The 10,699-nt window shown below is 33.7% G+C and overlaps 1 protein-coding gene across 2 annotated transcripts; it reads left to right on the top strand.

Moving 5' to 3' along the window:
- Positions 1-993: 993 nt before the first annotated feature.
- On the top strand, positions 994-7,992 carry LOC137806784 (iron-sulfur assembly protein IscA-like 2, mitochondrial). Of its 2 annotated transcripts, none has more exons than XM_068607065.1 (4): positions 994-1,253; positions 3,093-3,223; positions 3,301-3,409; positions 7,734-7,992. In XM_068607065.1, exons 1-4 carry the CDS (start codon positions 1,041-1,043, stop codon positions 7,800-7,802), a joined length of 522 nt encoding a protein of 173 aa, XP_068463166.1. In that variant the 5' UTR covers positions 994-1,040; the 3' UTR covers positions 7,803-7,992. The 2 variants fall into 2 exon arrangements, with proteins under 2 accessions (XP_068463166.1, XP_068463167.1); XM_068607066.1 differs by having other exon boundaries at positions 1,021-1,253; positions 7,668-7,992.
- The last annotated feature ends 2,707 nt before the right edge of the window (positions 7,993-10,699 follow it).

Here is a 10,699-nt window from a genome sequence, read left to right as displayed (position 1 = left end):
AACCCTAGTTGGGCTTAAGTTGACAGAGTACGTTTTACTTATATTAGACCCAAATGCATTATATGCACCCCTAGGCTCATTTAACACACTTTTAGACCTACCAGGCCTTATATGCGAAAGATTATACTAATGCATGAACGAGAGATAATATGGACATACCTGAGCCCAAAGATGTAGCCCTTGTTCTCGACCCAACGGTAGAGCTGACTTGCTTGTTGTGTTGATAAAAGATTATTTATTTAAAATATTACGATTAATTTTATTATTATTGTAGATCATTATTATTTATTGTTATCCGTACTAATTAGAGTTTTCTTGCTGGGGGAGATTATTTCCATTGAACTAATTTTTTTTCCACTGATGTTTATTATTGTTATATTTTTGTTAAGAATTCTTTTCTAATGTTGTCTGGATTTTTTTTAACCAAACTTAACTATGATTCTCTTGCTAATTAATAATAGAAAGATCAACACAAAAAAATTTCAACAATCAACGTAAAATAATCACTATCAAAATAATCTTAAAATTTTGATCAACATTAATAAAAAATAACCTCATTTGATAGTCAATTGAAAAACCTTCGGCAATATCAATTAAAAAAATCTAAATAAATTTTGACTCAAAAAGAGCATCAACTTAGCTAAAAAAGTGATATTTAATTATTAATCATTGTTTAATATTTAAATAACTTTTTTGTATTTAGTGTTAATTAAAAAAAATACTTTGTTCAAGGAAAAAAAATTAAAATTTAATAAATTTATATTATCTTAAAGATTTAAAAATATTTATTTTAAATAAAAATCAAGTTTACTTAAACTTACGTGTCAACGAAGACTCTATAAGGAATTCATATTTTTAGATTAAGAACCAATAAGATTAACTTGATTTTAAAAGTAATAACGTAACATTTTATTTTTTTCATCATATTTTATTCTAGTATAAAAAATTATAATATCTTTTTATAAATTTATTGAAATAATTTTTGTTCTTACAAAATTTGATGTTATTTATTATATTGTTTTAGATTTATATTTGAGCATATGAATTTGAACCCTTTCATTTGGGAGAAAACAGAACAAGGACCAATGATTCGAAGCCTTTCTCTGCACTTGGCATCACGATTCCGACACAACCAAAACCTCCTGCGTCTTTCTTCTTCTTCTTCTTCTTCTGCTTCTCCCGCTACTCTTCATCATGCCACTCCCTCTTCTCCTTCCGCTGAGCCCGTTCACATCACCCACAACTGCGTTCGAGTATGTTTACCATTTTTTTAAGTTTTCATTATTTTATCATTTTCTTATCCATCTATGTTTGTTTCTATGCCCGCCGAAACCCAGGAAGGAAACCAAATCTGATCTTGTAAATTGACGGTCACTGCTTAATATAAGGAAATCTGTTTTATTTTTCGTGTCATATAGCTATTGTTTTGCGTACGTGATTTGTACCTTGATTTGTATTTGGCAAATGAAAATTGGGGGTTCAACAACCACTATAGTGAATTTCATGTCTCCCGTTCTTGTGTGCGGAAAAAACACATACTTTGTTCAGCGTATTCTTCGATGTTTGGCACACGTCGTTGGAATACATAATTTATGTCAGGTGACTATTGTTTCGAAGGTGCAGGTTATGCTAAACTGCTTACAGCATTTTAGGGTCATCCTTAATGAATTCGATTCTACCAACTTCATTATTAGAAACTATGGTGGAAAGTGAGAATATGATGTTTGTGTTGGAATTTCCTCATAATTAGTGGCAAAAACAACAGTGATTATAACTATAAGTAAGCAGATAGCCAAGAAAGGATTGTCCGTAAGATTCATTTCTCACAAGAATGTGGATTCGAATCCTACTGCCAGCATGAGTACTTTGTTAGTGGATGATCTGTAAGTACCATGGTTGGTCTTTTTTAGCCTTGGGTTATATCCTGGTCCGAGTGACCTCTCACAACTCAGTACACCTAATTTTTTATCCAAATAAAAAAAAAGTGTAAGTAAGCAGGTTTGAAACAAGTTTTGCTAGTGATTATTTGTTGCCTAGAAATACGTGTTGTATTGGAGATCCAATATCAGCTGGAGATAAAATCAATTTACAGTATATAAATGAGGGTAATCCTCATCTTATAAGCTGGTTTTGTGAGGATAAGTTAGACTTAAACTCACATCTTAATATGGTATAATCTTAAGAGTTATTAATTTATGGGCCTATAATGTGATCCACAATTCGGCCGTTATTCGACTATCCATGAATATCTAGTCTCATGCAATCCTCACTTTATAAGTCGGTTTTGTGAGGATGAATTAGGCTTAAACTCGTTTCTTAATATGTTGTGAGCCACTCACTCCTTATTCATGAAAAGTCCAAAGATTGATTGGCACGCAAATGGAAAGCCTCGTTACAAAGAAAGAGATATACTTGTTATTCTTGAGAGAGTTGTTTAAGAAGATATGTATAGTTCGAAAGGAGAGAGAAGGAGTGATATATCTGGCAATAGGTATTGTGAAAAAGAGGAAGCATAGTACTCTATCCATCCTTATTCTGGGTGAGATGATTGGGAGACCCTCTTGTATTAAAAGAGAGAAACTTTTTTATCCTACTTTTGATTGTACAGATATTTAACCAAGGCTAGATCCCTGGTTTTTCCTTTCAGTAGGAAAGCATTTTCACGTTAAAATCCTTGATGTCATTCATCTAGCTTTGCATGCTCTATACACTTTCGTTCAGTGCCAATCTTGTCTCATTAATTCCATCAGTCTGTTTGTACATATGGGGGAAGGTTTAGTGTTCTAAGTATGACTGACCCACATGGAAAACTTCTGTTTTCATTGAAATGAAAGAAACTAAGGCATTTCTGTCTCTCCAACTAGAGGGATGGCTGCATGGTTTTGTCTATGTGAATTAACCAATAAATGCATTTCAGAATCTATTATCTTGTGTCACTGGTCGATTGTGATGACCCTATATTTTGGTTTAAATTTTAGTTTGATTCTTAGACTCCTTTGATTTCATTATGTATAAGTCACAGGAGCTATATATATTACTACATGCAATCAATACTTATTATTGACACATTTCTATAACGTGTTACGTAACAGAAAATGAAGGAACTGGAAGCGAGTGAATCATCGACTACTGCAAAAATGCTTCGTTTGAGTGTGGAAACTGGTGGATGTTCTGGATTCCAGTATGTTTTTAATCTTGATGACAGAATCAACACAGATGATAGGTATTGCCTTTTCCTATTTAAATTTCAGTAACATATGGCAAGCCCTTGTTCTGACAACTTTTATCACTACATTGTAGAGTTTTTGAGAGAGAAGGAACTAAATTGGTCATTGACAACATATCATACGAATTTGTAAAAGGGGCAACTGTTGATTATGTCGAGGAGCTAATCCGTTCAGCTTTCGTGGTAAGTCAAATATACTTGTGAGTGAGCATAAACTGTTGTCTTCATATTAGCAGTTCACCATTATTGTGACACGGAACTTTATTTTTATGGTTACAACTAGGGAAGAATGTTTTGTGTGCACGTTTGTGAATTGATTGCTTCTAAGAAATGTGTCCCTTTTTCTTTTCAAAAGCTCTCATAAAAAGTTTCAAAAAAGAAAAGGAAGAAAAATCTCATAAAAAATAGGCTAATCCAAGCACGCCCTATACTGAGTTTGGGATTTGCGTGTTGCTGATTTCACTACTATGCTATAGTTCTGATTTCTGAGGAGGACACTCCTGATCCATCTTATGAATTCTTTGGATTTTCGAAGTGCAAAAAAATTTAGGAATTTATCTGAAATTATTCAGAATTTTTTCCCAGTTGAACCTGTTGCAAATGCTCTAAATCTAAATATATTTGAATTGATTTGTAATCAACCACGTAATACCTTTAATTTTTCTTTCTCTGCCTTTTGACAGTAGAACATTTAAGAAGCATGATTCCATTTTTTTATTTATTTTTTGATCGGCAATAACAAATAAATAAATTAGAACCACTTCAGGGGTGGTTCAACCCTTATACACATTACACCCCACCAAATCCAGTTGCATACCACCAAAACCAACAAAACAATCCCTATCCATATATAAACTAAAAAAACTTTAGTAAACTAACCTCATACACTCCATTGGTTCCAAACACCAATCAGAATAGGAGAAGGAAACTAACCGGGAATTTGTAGACACCCAGGACCACACCTTTACTTGTACCAATGCAAAAACTTCAGATACATCCGCCACTCCTCCTTTGAAAAGTAAGCGATTCCTGTGGCTCCAAATTTCACTAACCACCCCTACCCAAATTGTGTTCCAAACTACCAGACCCGTCTCAGAAGAAAAGCTCAGCCTAAACTGATCAAAGTTCAGCTTCGGCTCAATGTGAGACACAAACAGAATCCCAAGCCATCTGTAGCATAGACACCAAACTCGCCAAGCAAAACTGCATCCAAAGAACAAGTGACTACCAGACTCTTCCTCTTTCCCGCAAAAAACGCACCCCTCTTTCTAACTGCACCCCTCTTCTACTAAGATTAACCCTAGTAGCAAGCTTGTTTTCCAACACCCTCCAAGCCAAAAGCCCTGCTGAAGGAATTGCCTTGGACCCCCATAACTTACAGAAAACCGGCGAAGAAACCACCTCATTATCCTTCCTAATAAGGTTATACGCAGAACTGACTGTAAAAAAATTGGAGACCCCCAACCTTCCAAATCCATTTATCAACCTCACCTGGACAACCTCAACCCCAAGCAGGAGCTAGCTCAACTGATCCGCCATCGGATTCTCCCAATCGAAAAAAGACCTCCTCCAATTGAGCTGCCAAACCCATCTTCCGTTAGTCCAAGACCCCACCTCCTGCAAATTTGAGTCTTTGTTAGAGCTGATGGAGAAAAGTCTTGGAAATACACTCTTCAGCGCCTCCCCCTTCAACCATCTATCCTTCCAGAAAAAGATATCCTTCCCATCGCCTACTTTCCACTCAAAATTGTCTTCGAAACTTCTCCCCCAACCCTCTGAGGACCAAACTTCCTTCAGATCTTTCCACCAAAGAGAGCAATTTCTACCTTTACCTTCCTCTCCCAAACCTCTCCAACCGCCGTACTTAGAGAAAAGGACTTCCTTCCAAAGGCCTACCTCAGCCGAACCCAATCTCCAAATCCACTTCCCCAACAAAGCCAGGTTGAACTGCTTTGGATGTATGAGTCCAAGCCCCCCGAACTCACGAGGCTTACAAACCAAGTTCCAGGAAGCCCAAGCAATCTTCCTTCCGTTTGCCCCCCATCCCCAGAGAAAATCCCTTTGAATCTTGATCAACTTCCTTTCCACCCCAGAAGGCAATTTGAATAACGACATAAAGAATAACGGAATAGCAGAAAGCACAGACCTTATCAGACAAATCCTCCCAGCCATTGACAAAATTCTTCCCTTCCACCTGCTTAATCTGGCCTGCACTTTCTCAATCACTCCGTTCCAAAAAGCACCGCGCTTATGACTTCCTCCAACTGGCAAACCCAAATAAATGAAAGGAGAAACCATCGTATCACAGTTAAGAATCGCTGCGAAACGCTGAAGTATGACCTGGTCCATCCCCGTTCCTCCGATCCTACTCTTCGCAAAGTTAACCCTTAACCCAGAGGAGAGCTCGAAACACTGCAAAATCACCTTGATATTAAAAACGCTTTTGGTATTTGCTTCACAAAAGAACAAGGTGTCATCCGCGTATTGTAACATATTTACCTTTACTTTATCCTTTCCGACCTCCAAACTGTCAATCAACTTCTTCTCTTCTGCTACCCTTGTCACTCCTGCTAACCCTTCTGCCACAATAAGAAAGAGAAAAGGGGCAAGCGGGTCGCCCTGACGAAGACCCTTTCTAGGAAAGAACTCTTTAGTTGGACTCCCGTTAACCAAGACAGACACCGAAGCTGACTCCAAGCATCCCTTTATCCACCGAATTAGCATGTAATATAAAAAATCCCAATTCACAGAATCATAAGCCTTCTCATAGTCAACTTTAAAAAATATACACCACTTTCCCTTTCTCTTGTAATCCTCAATAACCTCATTTGCAATAAGCACACTATCCAACAGACCTCTTCCTTCAATAAAAGTCGACTGTCGTATATCAATAATTTTTCCAATCACCTTTTTTAAACGCAAGGAAAGCGCCTTAGATATGATTTTGTACAAACAGCCTACTAGAGAAATAGGTCTAAACTCTCCCAGCTGTTGAGGATTTTCAACTTTTGGTATCAAGCAAAGAAACGACGCATTAGATCCTTTTGGCCAACATCCAAATCCAGCAAAATCTTTTACTGCCGACATCACATCCTTCTTCAAAATGTCCCAACAATATTTTATAAAACCAAAGTTAAACCCGTCGGGGCCTGGACTTTTTGAACTATCACACCCCCAGATCGCAACTCTAACCTCTTCTTCAGAGAAATCTCTTACTAACCAATCATTGTCCGCCTCCGAAATGGTATTGAAACTAACCTTATCCATTCTGACCTGACACGCATCGTTCCTGGCGAACCTTTCTTCAAAGAACTTACAAACCTTAACCTTTACCTCCTCCTTACTATCACACCATTTGTTATTGTCGAAAACTCCATGTAATTGGTTCCTTGCTCTCCTCCATTTTACCGCTGAATGAAAGAACTTTGTATTAAGATCTCCCTTCTTTAACCAACTCTGCCGTGCTTTCTGAAATAAAATCGCCTCTTGTTTGGACTTAGTCTCAGAAAGTTTAGTGGAGTCAGAAAGGGAGGAAAGAAAGTCTCTCTTTGCTAAGCATGATTCCATACTTTGTGATATTACTTAACCCGTGTAAGCAGAATCAGCAATAATAACCAGCTGTGATAAAACTGTTTGGGTCCACTCTTAAATGATTTCACAACCATATTTTCTCCTCTTCGTTTCATGATTTCATGTTAATTAAAGAGAAAGTTTTACAGCAGCACTTCAAGAGCATGTTTGGGATAACTTATATTTCTTCGATTTCAGCTGTTTGTGTAAAAAAAAAAACAAGCTGTTTATAAAATAAGTTGAATGTTTAGAACATCAACTGGAATTTATTCAAGTGTTTCTTTAAAAAATTAACTTGTTTTCATGAATCTAAACATTTATAACTTGTTATTTTCCAACAACTTATTTCCCTTTCAGCTCCGCACATACTTTTTTTTTCTCATATAGTTGACTTTTTGTTGTATCCAAACTAAATTAATTATGTTAAATCCACTTTTCAGTAAACTTATTGTTAAGAACTGAAGCACTAAAGGAAAGTTAAACCCAAAAAACTAGTCTATTAGGTCCTAACTCCCAAGGCTTAAGTAACATATGATATGATGATAGTCTTTTTTTCCTTGATGATATCAGCCTTAAGTAACTTATTCTATTTAATGTGGAGCTTCTAACACTATTTGAATTGTAACAATAATCAGTTATGCATATAAATACCTAATTGGTTATTGAAATATTATAGTTTTTGCAACTGTCCCAAACACACCCTAAAAGGGCGTGTGTATGGTATGATTTGCACCAAGTGTAACTATCAACTTATATGTCTGTAGAAAAGTGTTGATATGAAAACTTACATAACTGTTAGTGCAGTAATATGTGCTAGGGAGAGAAGGGGCATGTGATTATCACTTATCATTACTTTGTTTTTTGTTGTCAGGCTGCATATTAACATCATTAAGGCATATAACCGATGACAATTTACTGATTCTGGTCTCATGCGCAGGTGACTGAAAACCCCAGTGCAGTTGGTGGTTGCAGTTGTAAAAGTTCCTTCATGGTGAAACAGTTGTGATTTTGTTATTCCTTCTTGACCCTTCACCCACCGCTCCGATATTTCTTTTAACCAATTTTCGGTTCTTTTGTACCACTAAAAGACGATTCATTGAACTCAAGCTAAAATTTCTTCTGTACAATGCTCTCAGTGTAAGATGGAGTTGTCCTAGTAATAAGTTTATCCATATCCATAAAGGCAAGTATTTATAGATTCCGCGTCCTTTGGTTTGTTATGCCATGATTTTATGTTCTCTCTTAAGGCTCAATACGTGTATACACTCATACTCGTACTCTGCATAGATTTTGTTGAATTCACTCCATAGGCACTTAAATTTCAACTATTTATACATTCATTGAAGTGGCTGTATCCGAGAAGGAGAAACTAATATGTAATAAAGGATCATGAACTACGATAGAATTTGATTTTGAATGTTTAACATTTATAAAATTAAATTTGATTAATCTTTTTTAAGTAGAATAATTTTCATTTAAAAAATAATATTCTCAAAAGTCAATTTAAGGAAAAAAAAGAATAAAAAAAATATACTGGCTTCTTTTTATTGGCGTAGTTAAGTTTATTGACTAGTTTGTAGTAGTTAAAGTAATATACGAAAGTTTTCCGGTCAAACCAAACTTTTATACATGTTATACTCGAGCTTAAAAATAGGTAAATAGGCCAACAATACTTCGGTTAAGGTAGAACACTTCCCCACCATAGTTGTGTGTATGATACTCTAATTGAGAATGAGCTAAAATATTTTCAAAATTCAATAAGTATTTTTTTTAATTGAACACTTCACTCATAAGTATTCTACGAGTGTCGACACGGATACGTCATTTAAGAAGAAGTGCCTGAATTTCATAGTAAGACACCTAGAAATCTTAGTTAGTTTGATATGTTGGTATAGATATACGCATAAAGATGAGTATATATTTTCTTTTTATATAGTTTTATTTTTTTTTACATTTTTTTATCTGCTATGAATAGCTAGCTATTCATTAGCTGAGTTGTCACCCTATTGTTTCCTTTATATAATTTCTTGCGGTTAAAAAAATAATAAATAACATAATATTATTGTCATATCATTAGGAATCTCAAATCACAATATAATTAAATTAAGTTGAGTTTTAGAGATTTCTGATTCAAAGTAAACTAAATTACTCTTGTACGAATTAAATGATGAATTTAGTGTGAATAACCTAAAATCAACTTTTATATTTATCTTATAGTCACTTGGAAGTGATATAAGCATAAATAAAACTATCACCGAATGATGTATCTTTTTCCATTTGTCTTTGACATTCACATACGATATTCAACTATGACCCTAACATAGACAAATTTTTATCCTATGCTATTTATCGTAACTAGTTGTTAACTATATTATTTAGATAAAAAAATTCTTAAATATTTATAGAAAAAAATAAAACAAAATTCTCCATAATTAACAAGTGCTATCTATCTATAAATTTTGGAAACATTAGATACAATTATTTTATTTCTATTATATTTTTTAACTTTAATTCGGCTTATTTTTATTTTTTTTAATAAAGATACTTTTTATGAGTTTTAATTATTACACAACATAGCCTTGGGTAATTCCCAAGACGTGCTGTGGTGTTGAATCTTCACTGCGCTTATTATAAACATGGTCCAAACTCACTTTCCATGCCATTCAAAATAATTCTTATGTTTTTGGACACACACTTCTTGGGAGAAAAAACTCTTACTAAGAGTAATTACTTTTTCTATTATTGGGGTTTAATAAATTGAATATGATTTCGTGCTGCAATTACATTTGTTTTTATTTAATTAATGTTTGTTGTTGTTCTTCTTCTTATATATATACTTAATGTTTATTATTTTTCTTCTTATGCACTTAATGTTTGTGTTGTTTTTTGGCATAAAAATGGATAATGGTATGATTTTATATTTTTAATTCTAAATGGAAATTTGTTTTGACTTACAAACTCAATAAGACAATCGATTATTGCGTGCTTAAAGATGGGGTAAAGAGGATTGTTTATGGTTGATTTTTTTCTTTTTAATGCAAGTGCTTTGCTTACATTAATACAAAAGATTGATAGAAACAAATAGTATTACAAGTTAGGAAGTGTATGAAGTTAAATATCGATTACATTAATTTAGTTTACAATTGTTTTATCACACAAACACCAACAATGACAAAAATCCGAAGTCTACAACTCTGTAAAATGAGGTGTTATCTCCTATTATAAGAGAGAATGTGTATAATTCATCTCTCGTTGTGTTTAGAAAGAAATTAATTTCTCTTCCAAATAGTGAAAATATATTATTCTTTTAGTTATCAATTGAGGGTTTATCATGTAAAAATATTGTGTGTAAATTCTTTTTTTATTATGCTAATAAAAAAACATAATAACTAAACAGCTCTCATAATAATAATAAAGCTATTCTTCACCAGAAAAATCATATGCTTTCGACTTACTCCTCTCAAAAGAAATAATTAAAAAAAATTATTCACTCACAATTATGGTTAACTAATTTAACCACTTGTAGAGACTTTTAAGAAAAACAACCTACTAAATCTCTATTAGCAACATCCATTATTTAAATCTCTATATATATTTCAGTACTTAAAGCTAAAAAAATACCTTATATATCATTTTTTGAATTTATATGCTTCATATTTGAGTATGAAAACAATGAAATTAAGCTAGATTACAAGATTACCGTAAGAGATTACTATGCTTTAAAATGTACTTTATAGAAAATTTCTCATCTTTCATTAATAATTGATCCAAATTTATACTTGATTGGAATGAACACATGTTATGTCCAATTTCATGCAGTTGAAAGCAATGTCAACTAACTCTTTTCATGACGTGAATTTCATTCCATTTAGCATTACAAAATGGTAGAAACAATTTAAATTT

The sequence above is a fragment of the Phaseolus vulgaris genome, chromosome 3, assembly GCF_000499845.2.
Source record: "Phaseolus vulgaris cultivar G19833 chromosome 3, P. vulgaris v2.0, whole genome shotgun sequence".
NCBI classification, from domain to species: domain Eukaryota; kingdom Viridiplantae; phylum Streptophyta; class Magnoliopsida; order Fabales; family Fabaceae; genus Phaseolus; species Phaseolus vulgaris.
This window is presented reverse-complemented; position numbering and strand designations above follow the sequence as displayed.